General features: G+C 43.5%; 3 protein-coding genes across 4 annotated transcripts in view; 1 reads left to right on the forward strand and 2 right to left on the reverse strand.

Moving 5' to 3' along the window:
• The window catches only part of AAMDC (adipogenesis associated Mth938 domain containing), a 52,820-nt gene extending 51,093 nt beyond the window's left edge, over positions 1-1,727 (forward strand). For both annotated transcript variants that reach the window (XM_050757502.1, XM_050757503.1), the window contains exon 4: positions 1,551-1,727. In XM_050757502.1, the coding sequence (XP_050613459.1) occupies positions 1,551-1,691 (141 nt within the window). In that variant the 3' untranslated portion in view covers positions 1,692-1,727. The remainder of the gene's footprint in view (positions 1-1,550) is intronic.
• The window catches only part of CLNS1A (chloride nucleotide-sensitive channel 1A), an 820,929-nt gene that overhangs the window by 255,020 nt on the left and 544,159 nt on the right, over positions 1-21,750 (reverse strand). The window lies entirely within an intron of this gene.
• INTS4 (integrator complex subunit 4) overlaps positions 8,387-21,750 on the reverse strand; it is a 111,639-nt gene continuing 98,275 nt past the window's right edge. The window contains exons 19-23 of the mRNA XM_050757464.1: positions 21,222-21,281; positions 18,640-18,799; positions 18,277-18,420; positions 13,565-13,685; positions 8,387-8,793 (exon numbers count right to left, since the gene is read on the reverse strand). Of these exons, the coding sequence (XP_050613421.1) occupies positions 8,615-8,793; positions 13,565-13,685; positions 18,277-18,420; positions 18,640-18,799; positions 21,222-21,281 (664 nt within the window). The 3' untranslated portion in view covers positions 8,387-8,614. The remainder of the gene's footprint in view (positions 8,794-13,564; positions 13,686-18,276; positions 18,421-18,639; positions 18,800-21,221; positions 21,282-21,750) is intronic.

Consider the following 21,750-nt stretch of genomic DNA (forward strand, 5'->3'; position numbering starts at 1 on the left):
CACCGCACCTGGCTTATTTTTTAATTTTCTTACAGAAATAATACATGCTCATTGCGAAATATTTAAAAATCCAGTGCAGAAATGTAGAAGTAAAAAGGTGAGATATTCCCTTCCCCGTCTTCACATTTGGTGTATATTTCTCCAGTCTTCTCTGAATGCATCTGCAAATATATACACACTTACACATATAGATATACGTTTATATACTTATAACCATTTTACATAAATATGTATTCTGTAACTTTTTCCCCCACTTATATTACTATATTTTGTATAGTCTTCCACATAGAGGCCTACCTTATTCTTTCCTTTATAGATGTCCTACAGTGCTGTTCCCTACTGATGAAGGTGCCCCTTATATCTAGGGCTTTATGTATATAGGGCACTTTCATCAGTAGGGCTCAAGCAATCCTCCTACCTCGGCCTCCTGAAGTGCTGGAATTAAAGGCTTGAGCCACCATGCCCAGCCTATTTATATTTTAAAAATTTAAACTAGTTTTTTTTTTTTTTTCGCCAATACAATAATTCCTATCTGATAGGCTACTTTTATAAATCTCAAATATATAGAAAATATAGGGCATATTAAAAAATATTTCACTTGAGTTCTTTCTGAGGCAGAGTCTAATTAAAATCTATTTTTAAAAAATATTCAGGACAAGCCAGAGTTGAGAAAATATAATCTAATAATAGGTGTCACTATTAAGAACATCTTTTATATAAATTCATTTACAAATATTTATTAAGCATTTTCTATGGGTAAAACACTATTCTAGGCACTGGGGATGGTGTGATAAACAAGACAAACAAGGTTCATGCCCCTCATGGATAATAAAAAACTAGACAACTTCAGATAATAATAAACAGTGAAGAAAATGGTGACTTATGCGGGGCTACTATGGGGTGAGCAAGAAAGGCCTTTCTGAGAAGACTTTTGAGCTGCAGTGTACATACGTGAGTCAATTTCATCCTCACACCAACCCTGTGATGTAAGCACTATTATACCTATTTTACAAGTGAAGAAATTGGGGCTGGGAGACTTTAAAGAGCTAGCCTAACATTTCTTAGTATGTGGCAAAGAAGACATTTAGACTCAGTTTAGACTACCTCAAACATTTAACATTTATGGAGCTTGCACACCAAGGTAGATGTTTCACATACCCTTAGCTCAGCTAGTTGTCATACCAACCCTGGGAGCTAGGTGTTAATATCCCTAATTTACAGACATGAAAACAAAGACTCAGATAACTTAATTTACTTACCCAAGGTTACAGTGCTAGTAAAGATGTAAATCCAAGGCTAACTGCAAATTCCATGTTCTTTCATTTCCATTTCACTTGAGCTTTATGCTTGGGTATTATGATACCTCTGTCAAAGAGGGCTTTTTGACTCATTGGGGCTCCCTGCCAAATTTTGAACTGGTGATACACTGAGTGATCGTGAAGTGGCGATTGTCAACGTCTAATTCTGTAGAGTACACCTGCCTCATGGCAGTAAAGGAAACCCTGGGGGACCTTTCCCCCTACTTACTCATCTCTTTTCCACCTTCCCAGGTGCCTTCATCAACTGTGGAGTACCTCAAGAAACATGGCATTGATGTGCGGGTCCTCCAGACAGAGCAGGCAGTGAAGGAATATAATGCCTTGGTTGCCCAAGGGGTCAGGGTGGGAGGTGTCTTCCATTCCACCTGCTGATGGAGCCTTGAGAGGAGAATAAATCACTAAGTACCTCTGCCTGTGACTGTCACTCACCATTCTCCAAACCAGCCTCCCCTAAGCATTTTTGGACACCTGCTCATGCCAGGCTGTGCTAGGCTCTTGGGATGCAGGGATGACCAAGACAAGGTCCCTGTCCTTGAGGGTGTTAAAAGAAAAAAAAGAGGAGACAGAAGTTTAATAATGTAGTGAATGAACTGAGGGAACATTTGAGTAACAGGAACAGTAGAAGTATGCCCTGGGAGTTGGGTTCTAGACAGGCTGTTCTACTAACCAACCCTGAGACTGGAGCCAGATCATTCTCTCTGGACTTCGAATTTCAACTATAGGCCAGGTGCCATGGCTCACACCTGTAATCCAAACACTTTGGGAGGCTGAGGTGGGCGGATCACTTGAGGTCAGGAGTTCAACCCCAGCCTAGCTAACGTGGTGAAACACATCTCTATTAAAACTACAAAAATTAGCCGGGCGCAGTGGCTCAGGCCTGTAGCCCCAGCACTTTGGGAGGCCAAGACGGGCGGATCACGCGGTCAGGAGATTGAGACCGTCCTGGCTAACACGGTGAAACCCCGTCTCTACTAAAAATACAAAAAATTAGCCGGGCGTGGTGGCAGGCGCCTGTAGTCCCAGCTACACGGGAGGCTGAGGCAGGAGAATGGCGTGAACCTGGGGGGCGGAGCTTGCAGTGAGCCGAGATCACGCCACTGCACTCCAGCCTGGGCGACAGAGCGAGACTCCGTCTCAAAAAAAAAAAAACTACAAAAATTAGCTGGGCGTGGTGTCACGAGCCTGTAGTCCCAGCTACTTGGGAGGCTAAGGCAGCAGGAGGATCACTTGAACCTGGGAGGAATAGGTTGTGGTGAGCCGAGATGGCACGACTGCACTCCAGCCTGGGTGACAGTGAGAGACTGTTTAAAAAAAAAAAAATTCAACTGTAAAATGTTTGTGCTGGACTAGATGCCCTTTAAAGGTTCCTACTGGCTCAGATAGTCTTTGTTCTACTAAATACCCAGATGGCCTTTGTGAAGCCTTAGAATAGACTGAGAGAATTACAAGTTATCAGCATCACCTTATTTTTAATTTTTCTTTCTTTTTAAAGAACTATGGGCTTTGGTGTCAAATAGCCTTGACTTTGAACTGCAGCTCACTGCCACTCACTGATTGGGCATTTGTCTAATTGCTTAGTTTCACTGTTCTCATATGTAAGATCAGGATAACATTATCAGTACCTGGAGTCACTGTAGGTATTAAATGAGGCAATTCATAGAAAGTATTAACTCACTGCGTGGCATTTAGTAAGGACTCAATACATTAAACCACTGTTGTCCTTTTCTTTCTACTAATGGGGATACTGTGTAAAGCCAACTAGTTTCATTTTATGTCTTAATATAGCAGCTTATTATTTCAAAGAGTCATAGAATGTTGGAGCCCAAAGGAACTATCTCACTCATTTATTCAGTAATCCTCTTTCATATCCATTTGCGGACAGCCTATTACTAATTTTCTTATGACCAGTTATTGTTGGGCCCTGGGGGAATAAGGATGAATGTTACAATTCCTGCCCTTAGGAATTATGTTGTATGAGAGAAAGACAAGTAAACAATAATGATACAATGCTAATATTATAATAGTTACTACGTCCAGTGGTGGCACAAAGAAAAGACTAATTTATCCTACTAGGATGGAAGGAAAATTAGGGAAGACATCACTAAGGAGATGACATTTAAGCTGAGTCTTAAAAAATGGAAGGTTCATTAATTCACTGAAAAAACATTTACTTGGCAGCTCTTTTAACTAGACATTTACTAGGTATGGTATTTATCACAGCCATAACTAAATAAAATCGCTTCACCCCGCCATCATTGGAGCAGCAGCAGTGGAAAGATGATTTCTGCTTCACATGATCCTGCCACCTGACTATATAGTTAGGCTTCTTACCTACAGGGACCAATCCATAGACTGGACAGCAACTTAAGATGTGGCTTGGCAAGAAAAGCTGAAACAGTATGGAAAGTGAAGGGATTTATTTTTTTCCAAGTTCACCAAGTAAGTGGCAGACATAGGATTAGAACCCAGCACTGTGTCTTGATCATTTTATGGCATACACCTCCTTGCTCCCTAGAAGCAGACGGGAGTGAGTGCTTCACAGACCCGACACCAAGCACTGAAGTCTTAGAAGGATCTGCTTGGTGCCCTTTCCACAGCCCTTTCACTTGTCAGATGGCAGATCCTTCTAGATCTGTTCCCTCGGCTCATAAAGCCAGCCCTCTGTATAGCTAAGAGGGATGTTTGATAAAATTCAGACTGTTTTCTCTAGTGATGCAGTCTTTTTTTTTTTTTTTTTGTCAAATGTAAAGTGAGACAGCTCCAATGGGTGTTGAATTCAGTGTGGGTGTAATCATTGTTCCTAAGTGAGTTGTCTCCAATTAAAGAGAACTTAGTGCAAACTTCTTAGAGACAGAAGTATCTGTCAGTGACATTATTAAACTTTTAAGAAAACCTGCTAATACATAGCCCCTACTTTTGAACCTGGTGCACATGGTCAATGAAGGAAATATGTAGAGCTTGAAGAGAAGCTGTTTCTTCACATAACTATACTTAGTACTGTGTCTTAATCGTTAAAGCATCTTAGTTAGTTTGTAGTTAGCACAGCCCTCAAGCTGCCCACAGGTAATTTCTTCTAACCTGAGTGGTTAAGACAAGAAGTTGGCTGGGTGTGGTGGCTCACGCCTGTAATCCCAGCACTTTGGGAGGCCGAGGTGGGCGGATCACCTGAGGTCAGCAGTTTGAGACCAGCCTGGCCAACATGGTGAAATCCCATCTCTACTAAAAATACAAAAATTAGCTGGGCATGATGGCACGTGCCTGTAATCCCAGCTAGTCTACTCGGGAGGCTGAGGCAGGAGAATCGCTGGAACCAGGGAGGCAGAGCCTGCTGTGAGCTGAGATCATGCGACTGCACTCCAGCCTGGGCAACAGAGCAAGACTCCGTCTCAAAAAAACAAAAAGACAAGACAAGAAGTTGGCCACGGCTAGGTGTGTACCTTTCTTCTCCATAATTGTGTATGCTGAGTTCAATCATCTCAAAGCAAATATAAAATCCTTTCAGAAACTTGAATCTTTTTTTGCACCATGCCATGGCACCGCTACCTTTGCTCTGGATTCATGGAATCATTCTTTCCTTGCCGGGTATGTGCCACGAGTTGTGCTGGGGATACAGCACAGACATTCTTACGGTCCAGGTACAGATCAGTTGGAAGAAATAAAACATGTAAACATACAGTGAGGATGTAGAAGTTGCAAATTGGCAAAAATCTACCTGGAGACATGTTTTGTTTGTCTCAGTAATTTTAACATTTACTGTAGTTACCAAGGTTTTTTAACTTTCATGAAAATGAAGATTTCTGGCTGTTTTGGAAGAATGGGAAGAACTGACACCACTAGGCCCACATTTATAAATGAAAATAACTTGAGTGGAATGGAATAGAGAACGTGCTTCTCTGATTGCCTTCTCCAACAGAGAATATGCTCTCTGATTCTTCAATTGCTGTTATATTCTAGACCACTTTATTCCTTTACTTTTCCTGCCTACCTTTCTTAAGGGGTTTGCATTTGTGAACCTGCAATGCAGTATTAATAAATACTATACTATGTGTGAAGAATATCGTATAGGAGGCTGTGGGAACATAGAGGAAATGTTCCAAGCCCATAAGAGACACAGATATGTCCTAGAACAAGGCCCAGTCATGAAGAATGGAAGGAAAGGAGCCATAGGAGACAGTCTGAGGAGCACATTCCCAGGCTCAGCAGGTCCAAAGGCCTAGAGGTGAGAGAACACTACAGGTAATTCTGTTCAGCTGGAGTAGTACAGAGACAGTTTGGGACAGGGAGTATGAGGCTGGAGATGAAGCAGAGGCATGAAGAGCCTTCAAGATAGGAGTTTTGACTTTTTCCTGGGATGAGTAGTGATCCACTGAAAGGGCCTAATCTGGTCAGATGAGCTCATCACTTTAGGAGGGCTGATGGTGGCTCCATCAATATAGAAACAGTATAAGAAGAGGACTAAGAAACATGAAGGAAGAGGAATCTAAAGGACTTGATGGCTACTTCTGTATGAGGGATGAGGAAGGAATCCAATGTGACAAACAGGTTTCTGGCTCTGACTGCTGGGTTCATGCTAGACCACTCACTAAGAACAGACCCCTGTGATGCAAGTCATCTGGGGAAGAAACAGGAGGCCTGAGTTCTAGCCTTAGCTTCACCACTAACTCAGTCTCTCTGGGCCTGCGTATTCATTTGCAAATGAAGGTGCCACACTGGAATGCTCTTTATGCCCCCTTCCAAGCCTTTATAAAAAGGTCTTTTTATTTTTTCACTTCAGTGGAAAAGTACAGAACCAGAGAAAACCTAAAATTCTCATATTCCTCAGAAAGTGAACATTCAGGGTAAAAGCAATTTAAAAAGTTGAGTCCAACCCCGATATGATACTAGAATTCCTTAGCAACACATTTTTCAGGAGCTTGTTCAACCTTTGCTCAAACTCATCTAGCCTGGAGAATTCCATATCCCCTAGTGCAGCCCGTTCAATTCTTATACAGCTTTTAAAAATGTATTCTGATACTAAGCCAAAACCTATCCCTTAGTGCTTGTCTACCTTTAATGGAAAAAGTACTACATTTTACATTTTGAAGACAGGATCAAGTCCTGGCTTTGTCTCTTAGACAGACACTATCTCAAAGCCTCTGTTTCCTTACATGGAAAATGAGGGCTAACTTGGAGGATTTTTTATAAAAGGGGTACTTATCTGAAAAATATCCAGCATATTCTTCCCTTAGGCTTTCTATAATTACAGCACGATGGGCTCAGGCAGCAGCCATGGTTCTTCATGTTTTTGTCTAGGCTCCAACCCAGCAAATGCCATCAGATGTTCATGTCGGGGCTGTGGTAGAATTCCACCTGGCTACAGCTTCATGGCACATCCTTGAGAGATGCAAAACAGGTAAGCACACTAGAAAAGTCAGCTCCCTGGAGTTAGTCATTCTTCCCCTAGTCCCTCTTTAGCATTCATGACCTCGTAGAAATAGACGGCCCAGAAAGAGACTGCCGGATCTGTCATTGATTAATTGTATGACCTAGGACAGGTTACTTATTTCTCTCACTTCAGCTGCCTTGTTTATAAAATGAAGACAATAGTACCTAGAGAGTTAATTAATTAAAGAGCTTACAAAACTGCCAGGTACACCAAAGTACCTTAAACCAAAAGTTAAAACATGCTTGAATTTAAATTCCAGCTCCACCTCTGAGTAATTGTATTATCTTGCTATTATTTTTATAAGCTTGCCAAGTGGCAAATACAATCAAGACTGGCTGCAGGTTCAGATTCTACCAATCGTTATTTAATCCGTCCTATTCAACCACCATTGAGGTCCAATTATCTCTGTTTCACAGATGAGGAAACAGAGGCAGAAAGAGCTTTTTCCCATATACTTCCCCTGAGGTGATATAGCGTAGACCTTTGGGATCTTCTCAGGTTTGAATGAATACAGGCTTTATTACTTACTGTATAGTTGTCCCACCAGTGACTTAAGTCTCTGAGCCTCATTTGGCTATTGTGAAGATTAAATGACAGGTAAAGTACATAGCACAGGCGGTACCAAAGGGTAACCTCTCTGGAGCACTGACTGTTATTGTATCACACCTGCAAGGTTTTTTTTTTTAAAAACAGAGATGGGGTCTTGCTGTGTTGCCCAGGCTGGTCTTGAACTCCTGGGCTCAAGTAATCCTCCTGCCTCCCATAATCCCAAATTGCTGGGATTATAGACATGAGCCACAGCCCCCAGCCTCACACCTAAAACTTTAACTCACATGCAGCATCAACTCATGAGAGATGCTGCAGTAAATGACTTTATTTCTTGCACTGGTTCCCTATTTCCCATAATCCTGATTTCTTTTCTAAAATATAGCTCTTCTATATTATTTATTTAAAGCCATAGAGGTCCTAAGAATAATGGCAGGCAAGATCAAGAATTTCCCTCAAAGCCAGGCACAGTGGCTCACTCCTGTAATCCCAGCACTTTGGGAGACCGAGGTGGGCAGATCACTAGGTCAGGAGATCGAGACCATCCTGGCTAACACGGTGAAACCCCGTCTCTACTAAAAATACAAAAAATTAGCCAGGCGTGATGGCAGGCGCCTGTGGTCCCGGCTACTCAGGAGGCTGAGGCAGGAGAATGGCATGAACCTGGGAGGCAGAGGTTGCCATGAGCCAAGATCACACCACTGCACTCCAGCCTGAGCGACACAGCAAGACTCCATCTCAAAAAAAAAAAAAAAAAAGAATTTTCCTCAAAGATGAAAATGATTCATTCTCCAGCTATTCAGTCCTTGGCCCAGCTACTGCCTGTGTTAGGGAAGAGACTTCCTAGCAAGATAACGCATGTTTAAGGTCCTTCAGCAACTGTCAATGGTAAAAAAGTACAGTTGTTAAAGCGGCCTTGGAGTTGCCCTGACAAACACACCGTCACTTTAAGAAATAAGACTACAGCTCAAATAACCAGTTATCAGGAGGTAGCTGGACCTTTGTGTTTCACACCTGAGGAATAGCATGTAAGCATGCAGTATAAAAGCTGAAGCTATAGCCACACATTTCTTTACAGATCAGGAACTAGAACAGCTTGGTGTTTTCTCAACTTTATTGTGGAGATAGGGAGGGGAAGTAGACTTGAAGGTTTTTATTTTTTAATGAAGAAACAATTTATCCTGTGTTTGATACCAGATGAGACTGTAAGGGTCACATACTCCTTAAGCCTACATATCAATTCCAGGTGAAGTGCTTCAGGCTTGGCTCATTCTGACACCTAAGAAGGACCCTCTAGGCCATGGTTGGAAAGACTGTTTTTGCCTCAGCGCCGTGCAGGTTTGGGCATTATATAAACTTTTACAGGCTTGCTGAAGGGAATGGTGCCCTCGATGCTGGTTTCCACCTGTGGTAACACCTCACCACCCTCCATCCAGGGGCATTTTGGAATGCGAGCGCTGGAGTTGTAGGCCAGCAGCAGCCTCACTTCCACCTGGCATGCCTCTGAAAAAAAGATAAAAGAAATCGTCTATAACTAGGCACCTGCTAGGAATGAGGATGAAATGTGAAGTTAAAGAAATATCAAAATGGAAGCAGTAGGAAGAAATTTCTTCATCCGTCCGCATCCCTCCCCTTACCCTCACCAAACAAAACACTTCCCAGGTGAAATCCTGGTAGGCTGACAATAAGCCTGCAGATGTGATGCTACTCCATCACCTTCCCCTCGGGCTCACTGTGGCACAGAGCCAAAGCTGCTGAGACAACTGGAGAGCAAGCTAAAAACCCTTTCAGAAAGATTAATTGCTTCATGATCTGCTTTATGAACTGGGCTAAAATTCGTACGCAGGTGTGGATTTGGGCAGTTTCTGAGAACCTCTCAGCATTTCAAGACTTCCAGCCTCAGAACAGAGGGTCAGAAGGTGCATGTGGCTTATTCTCATACCCAGCTGGGCTCTTCCTGCGCAGTTCCATCTCAAGCCTCAGGGCTGCCTGTACCACAGACTACTTTATTAGTGGAGAGGAAGCCTTTGAATAGGAAATGGTTGGCCAAAAATTTCTGGCCAATGAACAGGAACATGTTTCAGGGACCTAAAATGTCTGAAAACATTTCATTCTCTCATTACATTATCTTACAATATAATCATCTAGTGTCTCTATGTGGCAGGTCCTAGCAAGAATAAATAAGAACTCCCCTCAAGTTGCTGGCTGTTTGGTTGAGGAAACAGATAGTTGCAATGGAGTACAATACACGCTGTAACCAAGCCTGCAAGAAGTACTGAGGAAGGCAGTGCAGGAAGGCTTTGGAATAGAATATCCATTCTGTGCCAAGCATATAACCCCAAGAGTTCTTATCCTGCTACATTATGAAAGAAAGACTGTCAAAATCTTGGCAAAAGTTCCAAGAACCAGATAGGTTCTCAGAGACTCCCCAAATGCACACCTGGGTAAGAATTCGAGCCCAGTTTGTAAACTGAAGCAGTTAATCATTCTATTAACCACATGCTTCTATAAAGAAGAGGGAGAGAATTTCAGAAAAATGAAAGGGCAAGTGCAAAGGCCAGAAACGGCTTGAACTTGGAATGTCTCCTTAATTTGGTACAACCAGAGTAAAAAGTGCAAGTGCTGAAAATGATCCCAAGGCTAAGAAGTTCAGAGGGTATGAATGAAGGCTAGATGGATCTAAATTAACAAGGGCAGACACTCCAGGACTTCTCAATGCCTCCCCAGACCTCTTCCTGGTTACATCCAAACTTCTCTCTATGATCAGAGTAGAGACTGGATTGCTGTCCTCCAGGAAGGGAAAGGTTTGCAGTCAGCCCAAGGCCAGAGCAATCCAGTGCACCTCAGATTTCAGCATGAGATCTAAGTGCAGCCTCAGCATCAGCAAGTAACAGCCATGTGGTAAGCACACACTCACATGACAACATGAGGGTCATGCAGCAGCCACGAGTGTAACTGTCATGAAACTAACACTGTTCTCTGATACCAGACTCCAGATGAATCTCCCACTCAGGATGGAATCAAGATAGGTACCTGTATCTGCTTTCCTGCCACACCCTCCCATTCCATCCCAGGTGGCAGACCACAACCAAAGCCCCAGTTGGCATAGCACTTTCAAGAAGCCAAATCCTGGTAAAAGCTGGATAAGGCTCAAGCCTATAATCCCAGCACTTTGGGAGGCCAAGGCAGGAGAATCAGTTAATCCCAGGAGTTTGAGACTAGCCTGGGCAACATAGTGAGACCCCGTCTCTACAAAAAAATAAAAATAAGTTAGCCGGGCGTATAGTCTCAGTTACTAGGGGGACTGAGGTGGGAGGACCACTTGAGCCCGAGATGATCACACCACTGCACTCCAGCCTGGGCGACAGAGGGAGACCCTGTCTCAAAAACAAACAACAATAACAACAAAAAAAAAACAAATAAATCCTGCTAAGATCAGAGGGAGTTGATGTAGGACTCAGCCCTACAGGGTCATTTTGCATTCCCTTACCAACATTTGATAAGAATGGCAATTCAAGGCAATGCCATAGGAGTAAAGCAGAGAAGAAAGGAAACAAGAGGGAGGGGAACTAGGGAGAAAGAGACAAGATCATCTAGGACAACTCAGGCAACTTATGCGTCATGACTGGAAGAATATATCTCCTAGGAGGTTTATATTCTTATTCTCATCTTAATGAGACGGGGAGGTAAAATAACTTTCTCAGGATCACACAGCAAAGGAGGCAGAATTTGAAACATGGTCTGTGACTCAGTTTCCTACATGGCAGCATCCTGCCTCCCAGAGGAGAGGCCCCTCCCTGGTGGGGAGCTACTGAGGGATTGAAGGAGCTCCCTAAAAACTCCAGGCCCCACCACCTAGATTAGGAGAAAGTGCAAGCTCATTTACAATGAGACATATTTCAATTCAGTGCCCCAAACCGGAAGGGACATAGCACAGTGAGGGCTGGGAAGGGTGACTGCCAGCTTTGGCACTATCACTGATCAGCTATGTAGGCCTCCATTTATGTATCTGTAAAATGAACCAGAGAATACCAATTCCCACTGCAGAGTTGGTCTAAAGATTAAATGAATTTTTATTGCACATTTAAAACCTTGTATTCAATTTTCATTATTTGTTGAGTGCCTACTACGTCAGGCACTAGAGACATATGCTACTAAAACACTGGAGATACAGAGGCAAAGACAAGCAAGTTCCCTGCTCTACAGGAGCCTACATCCTAATGGGAAAGTCAGTAAATAATTAAATGTGAAAACACATCTGACACCAGTACACGCTATAATATATAAAGAATTAAAACAGGGATTTGTAATAGTGACTGGGTAGCAACCACTTAGAGGAGGTGATCTTGTTTTCTTGTTTCTGATGGTTTTTTTTTTTTTTTTTTAAGTCAGGGTCTTGCTGTTAGCCAGGCTAGATTGTAGTGGCACGATCAGGGCTCCCTGCAGCCTTGACGCCCCCAGACTCAAGCAATCCTCCTACCTCAGCCTCCTGAGTAGCTAGGACTACAGGCACATGCCACCATGCCCAGTTAACTTTTTTATATATATTGTAGAGATAGGGTTGCCTTATATTGCCCATGCTGGTCTCAAACTCTTGGGCTCAAGCAATCCTCCCACCTCAGCCTCCCAAAGATTATAGGTACAAGCCACCGTGCCTGGCTGTGATCTTATATAAGTTAAAATTATTCAGGCTCAGGATCACCTGGCATTAACAAACAAGGAAGTCTGCAATGAACTAGGATACCTTAAGAGCAAATGGGGCCTAGGAGAAAGAACCTTGAGCTTGGGGGCAGATCAGCTGAGTTCTAACTCTGGCCTTGGCAATGACTTGCTGTGTGACCAGGGACAAGTAACTACCCTCTCAAGACCTTCCACGATCTTTTGAGCTATGGCATACTGTAATATGCTTTCCTGAGCCTTGTCCCTCCCAAAATGCTCCCATAGCATTTCCTTCCCCATATCCAGGATCCCTTCATCAGAAGGTATTAGAATAAGGAATCTACTTTCCTGTGGGGCCAGTGGTTTGGCAAATAGTGCAAAAACATTCCAGGCAGCCAGATTATGGAATGAGGAATGCTCAGGGAAGCACATCCTGGGCAGCAGAACCACTGGATGCTCCCTCAACTACACCAGGCCTACCGCCACCAGAACCTCAAAGGGACTGCCCTGACATCCAACAGCTTTATAAAGTCATCACTACCCATCTAACACCCTGACAGAGGGAAACCATTAATAAAGGTCCGGCGCAGTGGCTCACGCCTGTAATCCCACTACTTTGGGAGGCCAAGGCGGGTGGATCACCTGAGGTCAGGAGTTCGAGACTAGCTTGGCCAACATGACGAAACCTTGTCTCTACTAAAATACAAAAAAATTAGCCAGGTGTAGTGATGCACACCTGTAATCCCAGCTACTCGGGAGGCTGAGACAGGAGAATCGCCTGAACCCAGGAGGCAGAGGTTACAGTGAGCCGAGATCACACTACTCCAGCCTGGGCAAGAGCAAGACTCTGTCTCAAAATAATAATAATAATAGCCTTATAATTATGTATTTAAAAACACAGAGTGAAAGAAAATTCCAAAGGCATTCCCTATCTCTAAAATAAACCAAATTTAGTGGCATTAAACACCTCCAGTGATAGTGCTCCTGAATCATCTCCAATTATTTGGGAAACACCACTGAGGTCAATTCTGCCCCCTATTCTAGGTTCTGCAGACTGAGGTCTTCTTAAGTTTTTTAAAGCAGCCTTACTGGCTTGAAATGTAATCTCCTTTGTACTTGTATTCTCCCATTTTATTCTTATGGATTAAAAATCCTCAAAATTCAGACATAGAAGTTGGAGAATGAAAAAAATTTTTAAAAATCCTCACAACTAATTTGTAGATTGAGAATTATTATTGTCATTTGGAAGATGAGGAAAAAGACTCAGAAAGGGAGAGACTTGTCCAAGGTGACCAAGCAAGTCGGTGGCAGAGTTAGGATAAGAATATAGTCTCCTGGTGTCCAGACCAGGGCCCTTTCCATGAAACTCCATTCTATCATAATCGCCTGTATATCTTCTAACAGAATCATATCTCTCATGCAATCAAAGCACTGTAGCAAATTAGCCCAAATATACCCAGTTTGGCTTATAAACTCATTAATGAATCAAGTTCAATTCTTAGAAGGCCTGATTCATCCACATTTTTTTTTTTCAAATTTTAAAAACCAAACGCTTAAGGGTAGGTGTGATCTCCAGCAGTATATTTTCCTGCCCACCCTGGCCCTGACTCCTTACCTGTCCAAGCAGTGTGGGAGAGGTAAACCTGAGTGATAAGCCGGTGCCGCCCTGGGCCAGGATTCCGGAAGTCTGCAGGCTTGGGGTGAATCATCTGAGCCTGGCCATCTGGATATAAGACCTAAAGGGTGACAGAAATGAGAAAAAGAGGCAGAAGCGAGAGGAGCATTTAACAAAATGGATGATGACATCTGTTGTGAACCTCAAAGCACAAGAAGAAAGATGACACCAACTTTCCTAAGACGGGGCCTTGAGGGGAGGTCAACACTGTAGACATCTCTATTCCTCTGATCCAGCATGAAGCAGTGTCCAGTAAACATTTCCTGAATTCATGGTGAATAAGTAATATGAACAGAGTGTCGCTATTAAGTGCAAGGACAGGTAAGAACATTAATTCTGATTATGAAAAGTGTTCTCAGGCACCTTCACCAGAAGAGCACTCCCTCCCTGGCTCTGAATCACACCATGGCCCAGGATCCATCACCAACCACCAGTATTTGGAGTTATTTTATAACTGCATTCTCTCCACTAAATTTCAAGCAGCTAGGAAGTCATTTATCTCTCTTTCTACAAAGACACGGCTCAATGAAGGGCCCACTCAAATCACTGGCCAATTCTTTAAGTCTCATGAACTGCGACAGAGTTCTTTCCTCAGCATCCTGGGGGACCTCCCAGCTCCCTGTGTAGACAGCCTACTACACTGCAGCGTACAAAGGAACTACAGGAACAAATGAAGCTTATCCTAGGACCAGGACTTGCTCTATGTAAATATGCTTATGAAGGCAGACTAGGGAACCACACAGGTCTTCCAATGTTGAAACTGTGGTCAATGTTGAAACTGTGGAAGACATGTCTCACCCACTTGCCATATAATCCTTCATCTCTCCTCAGGTGATGGGGCCTCCCCCTGATTCTACACTTTTCTTTCTTTCTTTTTTTTTTTTTTAAAAGACAGGGTCTTACTCTGTCACCCAGGCTGGAGTGCGATGGCACGATCATAACTCATGGAAGCCTCAAACTCCTGGGTGCAAGTGATCTTCCTGCCTCAGCCTCCTGAGGAGTGGGGATTGCAGGCACATGCCACAACACCAGGTAATTTTCTTTTTAAACTTTTTTGTAGAGAAAAAAGTTTGCTATGTTGCCCAGGCTGGTCTCCAACTCCTGACCTCAAGTGATCCTCCTGCCTCAGACTCCCAAAGTGTTAGAATTACTGGCGTGAGCAACTGTGCCGGGCCTACCCTTATTTCTTTTTCTTTTTTCTTTTCTTGAGACAGTCTCACTCTGTCACCCAAGCTGAAGTGCAGTGGCGCGATCTCAGCTCACTGCAACCTCTGCCTCCGGGTTCAAGTGATTCTCCTGCCTCAGCCTCTCAAGTAGCTGGGATTACAGGCACCCGCCATCATGCCTGGCTAATTTTGTATCTTTAGTAGAGATGGGTTTTCACCATGTTGGCCAGGTTGGTCTCGAACTCCTGACCTCAGGTGATCCTCCTACTTCAGCCTCCCAAAGTGCTGGGATTACAGGTGTGAGCCACCATGCCTGGCCTACCCTTATTTCTTAAAGCTGCTACTCCCCACTCTAGTTCTAGGTTCCAAGCTCCCAAACCTACTATAGAAGAAAGATGCAGGTGTCTCAGTTTCCTGATCCTTATTATCTTTAAAGACAAGGGCTTGGGTTTCTTTTTTTTTTTTTTTTTTTTTTTTTAAGAAAATGAAGGGGAGGGCCGGGCACAGTGGCTCACGCCTGTAATCCCAGCACTTTGGGAGGCTGAGCCAGGTGGATTACTTGAGGCCAGGAGTTCAAGACCAGTCTGGTCAACATGATGAAACCCCTTCTCTAATAAAAATACAAAAATTAGCTGGATGTGGTAGCATGTGCCTATAGTCCCAGCTACTTGGGATGCTGAAGCAGGGGAATCACTTGGACCTGGGAGGCGGAGGTTGCAGTGAGCTGAGATCACTGCCACTGCACTCCAGCCTGTGTGACAGAGTGAGATTCTGTCTCAAAAAAAAAAAAAAAAAAAAAAAAAAAAAAGACAGAAAAAGAAAGAAAAAGAAGGGCAGAGGAGGGCTGAAATAGCAATGATATTGGGAAAAACAAATGAACAGGGGCCACAATTTTTGTGTTCAGTGGGCATGGTGGCTCATGCCTATAATCCCAGCACTTTGGGGGGCAGAAGCGGAAGGATTGCTGGAAGACAGGAGTTTAAGACCAGACTGGGCAAAAAAGTAAGACCCCCCCCAATCTCCACACACAAAAAATTAAAATTAGCCAGGTGTGATGGTGTGTATCTCTAGTTCCAGCTACTGAGGAGGCTGAGGCAGGAGGATCCCTTGGACACAGGAGTTTGAGGTGACCATGCCACTGCACTCCAGCCCAGGCAACAGACAGAGACCTTATCTCAAAAAAAAAAAAAAAATTCCCAGCATTCTCAGCAAAACTGTCCTTGGTGAAAGGCCTTGACTGCTCTGTGAAATGGTTGCTGGAAGCCTTCTTTCATTTGTCTACTCCAAAAGTGGAGCTTAGAAACCTATGGCCCAAATAGGTCAGAGGAAGGAAATGGCCAGTATGAATGATCATCAGGTAGAATACAGTAACCTAGATTAGGCTTACAAAAGTGTTAATGAATGGAGTTCTGCAGGGTCTGCTTTAAAGAACAGATCTACAGTATTTTAATGGGGAATGTAATCTCAGTGTCATCTCTGAGGCATGTTTACTGCTATATCTTTATCAAGCACCTGAAGTAGTGCCCAGAACAGAGGGATGATTCAGGGTGTGGTGACTGGACTGGATGGCACTTTCGAAACACTGGAACTGTCCCATGATGGGGCAGTGAGTTTCCCATCCCTCTACCTATAAGGTATCTAAAAGGTTTAGCCTTGCATGTGGTAGATGTGCTTTGAAGGGGTTTTTTTAGGAGACAGTCTAGGAGATGACCCTTAAATAACCTGCCTACAATCTCCTTCATGCTCAGTTGATCAGTGAAGTTATTTTCAGGGACAATGTAAAACAGTAGTTCTGCTGGTATCATGGACTACATATTAGAATCATCCATGAACTCTTAAACACTAGTGTCCATGGGCCCTATTCTCAGGATTTTGATTTAGTTAATGTAGGCTGACACCTATTCATCTGTTCTTCTTTTTTTTTTTTTTTTTTTTTGAGACAGAGTCTGGCTCTGCCGCCCAGGCTGGAGTGCAGTGGCCGGATCTCAGCTCACTGCAAGCTCCGCCTCCCGGGTTTACGCCATTCTCCTGCCTCAGCCTCCCGAGTAGCTGGGACTACAGGCTCCCGCCACCTCGCCCGGCTAGTTTTTTGTATTCTTTAGTAGAGACGGGGTTTCACCCTGTTAGCCAGCATGGTCTCGATCTCCTGACCTCGTGATCCACCCGTCTCGGCCTCCCAAAGTGCTGGGATTACAGGCTTGAGCCACCGCGCCCGGCCTCATCTGTTCTTCTTAATGCTTTCTGAGTAATCCTACGGTGCAGTGAAGGTGGACAACCGGACAACCATTAATGTGGGGAAAAAAACACACACACCAAAAAAAACAAAAACAAAAAGACACTGCAATATGCAATACAACTTCACAGCTAGCTCAGAACTAGTTCTCTGCAGGTCTCATAATTTATAATAATTCCTGCTTGGAAGCCAGAAGGCCCGTTCCTCTACTGTCACCATAGCCAAAAAAGCATCATCTTCAAGGTCTGATTCATCCTTACCTCCTCCAGGAAGCCTTCTCTGCCTGTTTCAGCCTATTTTTCTGTCCCCTTATTGTACTTCCTGCCAGTGCTTGCATCCCTGCTTTGACTCATATCCCTTCAGCCCTTCTCCCATATCCCTTGTGCCCTTCTCCTTTCCTTTCTTGAGCTTCCACCACACTCCAAATTGAGTACTCTAAAAGGTTTAGCCCTGCATGTGGTAGAGGTGCTTTGAAAGGGGTTTTTTAGGAGGCAGTCTAGGAGATGACCCATCCTGTGCATGTCTGCTCACCAAACCCTGTTTTCTAATTGCCTGCCCATCTGTATATCTCTCACTGAAACTGCACACCCCGAAAGCAAGAACTGTGACATATTTACCTTGGCAACCACAGCACTTAGCACTTGCAATAGAGTAAACACAATTGCACAGATGGATGGAAGGAAGGATGAATGAGCGGACAGATGGATGAATGAAGTATTACCACTTCATTGTGAGGCTTAACTGCACTGTCTGAATTGATTAGTGTCTCTACTACATTTCTCACGTGTATCTATTACATCTATGTAACTTGGGAAAGAATATTTCCTAGTCATCGCCTTTTCCCATCCATAAATTTTACCTGCCAGCTCACTGACTCACAGCCTGAAAGGAACTTGTTTATTACAGTTTTCTGTAACAAAAGACCAAATCTTAACGTCACATTACAAGATTAGAAAAGGTCTTATCATTCAGTGAACCCTTACTGGGTCCTGGGGGCTTTAAATACATTATCTCTTTATGTCAACTCCTCCTGTTTGTTAGTTGTAGAATCTCAGACTCAGAGTTTAAAGTAACTTGCTCCAAACCACACTCAGCAGTGGTTGAGATTCAAGCCTAGGTTCTTTCCCATGGAGGCTCATTTCTTCTCCTGTTCCAGTTTCTGTCCCTCAGGTAGAGACTACAGGGGTACTAACATTAAATACTTCAACACAAGGTCAGTCTAGAAGCTCCATGAGGACCCACACTCGACAGACCTGGACCTTAACAGTGTTCTGAGGATCCTGCACATGCTCCAGGGTTGCATCAACATCCAGAGCCACCACCAACCCGGAGGTAAACCGCAAAGGGTTGTCTGACTCGCCCGCTGGCTCGATGATGGTGGCTGAGGCTTTGTGGATCTGTAAGCAAGAAGAAAATACTGTGATTCTAAAGCCAGGTCATTCCTGGATAAGAAAACACAATCTTTTTTCTGTCTCCTTATCTAATGAGTGGGCACGTGGGAGCCACTCAGAGGAATAGCCTAGCCCAGCTGTTCCATTGGTCAAAGAAGATCACCAAGGTAAAGATTTTTGTCCGTCTGGACAGATTTGGCCTATAAGGGCCAAATAGACCCTGACCTGCTCTGGAAGTGGGAGATGCAGGAAGGCACTCTGTCGCAGCATGGTCTGTAGAATTTTGACCACTTCTGCAGGTTTAGATGTCATGAGTCGGGGCATAAGGTCAAGGAGTTTGTCCACAAAGCTGTCCTGCAAGTGGGGCAAATCAGCGATGAAATACCTAGAGGAACAAACAGAAGCAACTGACTCATTCAACTGTGTACTCATTCACCACAGGTTGGGCCCCAGACACCTACCAAACCCTGAAGCAGGAAGAATGATGAAGTGAGAGGACCTTGCAGTTTATGACCAAGATAGACTGGTACCTATACAAACATGCCTCACTCATGATCATCAGAAAGGATGTTTACTGATAACCATTATGTGCCAGGAATATTCTTAAGTGTTTTACATGATCTTATTTAAGTCCCAGCAATCCTATGCATCATTAGAATTTTTATTTTCATATTATAGATTCATTAATTATTTTAACAAATACATTTTTAAGACCTACGAAGCGCCAAGCACTATTTCAGGTTCTGGAAACACAGTGAACAAAAGAGAACAAAATGATTGCTTCAATGGAGCTTGCATTCAAGTGGCAGAAACACTGAGACTCAGAGGGGATGATGCCACATTGAGGCTCAGAAAAGTTAAGTACGTCACTGCTGGCTCGGACTGATCCAATTTTGTGCCTTGTGCCAGGGGACAGTCAAAAAATATCTCACTGAGGAGGTGATATCTATGCAGGAACTCAAAGGATGAATTAAGAACAACAGATGAAGAACTTTGGGGATTCAGAGCTATCATCTTCCCAAAAAATCTTTTCATCCCAATGGTGCAAAAACAGACTCTCTACTTTAAAGAATCTAAAGCCAAAAGTAAGGCATGAACTTATTTCAGATTCAAAACTAGAATTTTTTTTTTTTTCTTTTTGAGACGGAGTCTCGCACTGTTGCCTGGGCTGGTGTGCAATGGCATGATCTCGGCTCACTGGAACCTCCACCTCCCAGGTTCAAGCAATTCTTCTGCCTCAGCCTCCCGAGTAGCTGGGATTACAGGTGCCCACCACCATGCCCTGCTAATTTTTTGTATTTTTTAGTAGAGACGGGGTTTCACTATATTGGCCAGGCTGGTCTCGAACTCCTGACCTCGTGATCCACCCACCTTGGCCTCCCAAAGTGCTGGGATTACAGGTGTGAGCCACCACACTCAGCCTCCAAACTAGGATCTTAAAAAGCCAAGCTAGATGGTACAATTTGCTAGAGAGCATTACCTGCTGGTGAAGGTAGTGTTGCAACTCAGCCCTATAAGAAGCTGTCATCATCCAAATGACAAGTACAGAGTCATAAAAACCTCAGGTTTGGTAAACTTCATGAGGGCAGAGACGATGAGTGGAAGAAATGAAACAGACTTCATCAGTGCTTTAAGATCCTATGTCTTCTCCCAGTATTATTCTGCCAGCATACCAAAAGTCTGGTCATTCCCTCGACTCCTATTTCTTCATCAAGCTTTCTATTCAACTACTGCATGTGCTTTAATGGATTCATTCCATATAAAATTCTGAAAAAATACATGTATTCTACAAAATAAAATTTACCTACAGAATTACAAAACAATTGTTTGTAGATTATAGAGAAATATGCAAGTGTAAGAATAGTGTGGGCCTGGTGCAGTGGTTTACACCTGTAATCCCAATACTTTGGGAGGCAGAGGCAGGAGGATCTCTTGAAGCTAGGAGTTTGAGACCAGCCTGAGCAACACAGCAAGACCCCATCTCTAAAAAAATACATTAAAAATTATCTGGGCATGGTGGCACATGCCTGTAGTCCTAGCTACTCAGGAGTCTGAGGTGGGATGATAGCTTTAGCCCAGGAGTTCAAGGGTACAGTGAGCTGTGCCAGCCTGAGTGACAGAGTGAGACCCTGTCTCAAAAAATAATAATGAGGTCAGATGCGGTGGTGGCTCACACCTATAATCCCAGCACTTTGGGAGGCCAAGGCAGGCAGATCACTTGAGGTCAGGAGTTAGAGACCAGCCTGGCCAACATGATGAAACGCCATCTCTGCTAAAATTACAAAAATTAGCCGGGTGTGGTGGCAGGTGCCTGTAGTCCCAATTACTTGGGAGGCTGAGGCAGAAGAATCACTTGAATCCAGGAGGCGTAGGCTGCAGTGAGCCAAGATTGCGTCACTGCACTCCAGCCTGGGCGACAGAGCAAGACTCTGTCTTAAATAAATAAGTAAATAAGAATGGTGTGAACGAACAGTGGTGAAAAAAACAGATGACTAATGATTTTTTTCAACAAACGTATTTACACGTTTTCTTCATATTTTTATGGCCTAGCTGAGTGCTAAATGCAAGTGATTCCTCGTAGGTTTAGTTTTGAAGCTCTAACTTCAAAGAAGTTTCTACAACATTAAGGAGAAAAAACCAAATTAGGGTTTTTTTCCTAATTTAAGGTTAACGACATGGCCACAGATGATAGCTTGGCTGCACTAGCTATACCAAGGAATGTGATTTGTGATTGTTCCTATTGCCTGCAAGTGCTATTCTCCGTGTAACCAACATTTAATAAGCCAGAAGAGTTATAAAATACTTACCTCTGAAAAAAGTCCACTTCTTGTAAAAATTTTTCGCACATCCCAAATAAGGGATCAAGTCTGTAGAAAAGAAATGTAAAAGGATTTGCTTGTGAAATCTGCAAACTGAGGAAGACCAAAAGTCCCAGAAACCTGAGCCTAAATTAAAGGAAAATTAGCATATTACACTGTAAAAATGATCTCTAAAAGTAACAGAAGACTCCTAATGGACCTGGTGGAAACACCTGTCAGGATCCCAAGACCTGATTAAACCACTGCAGTGCCCATTAAGCTCAAAGAATATTAAAAATCAAAGACTATCACAGGCTACACTTGGCACTAGACTCACTACGAATACAGGAGAGAAGCACAGCATGTGGGCAGTACAGTGTCAAGTTCCCCTTCTGCGGGAGTCCTGGCTTCATTAGCATCTCAGCTAGTATGGTCTCTATACCTACCTGATTTAGAGCTCATCTCCTTGCACATGAGCTGTCAGCATTGGGATGAAAGCTCCTAGATAGCTGTGTGGACTGCTAAAAGATCTATCCAG

Source organism: Macaca thibetana, chromosome 14, assembly GCF_024542745.1.
Source record: "Macaca thibetana thibetana isolate TM-01 chromosome 14, ASM2454274v1, whole genome shotgun sequence".
NCBI classification, from domain to species: Eukaryota; Metazoa; Chordata; class Mammalia; order Primates; family Cercopithecidae; genus Macaca; species Macaca thibetana.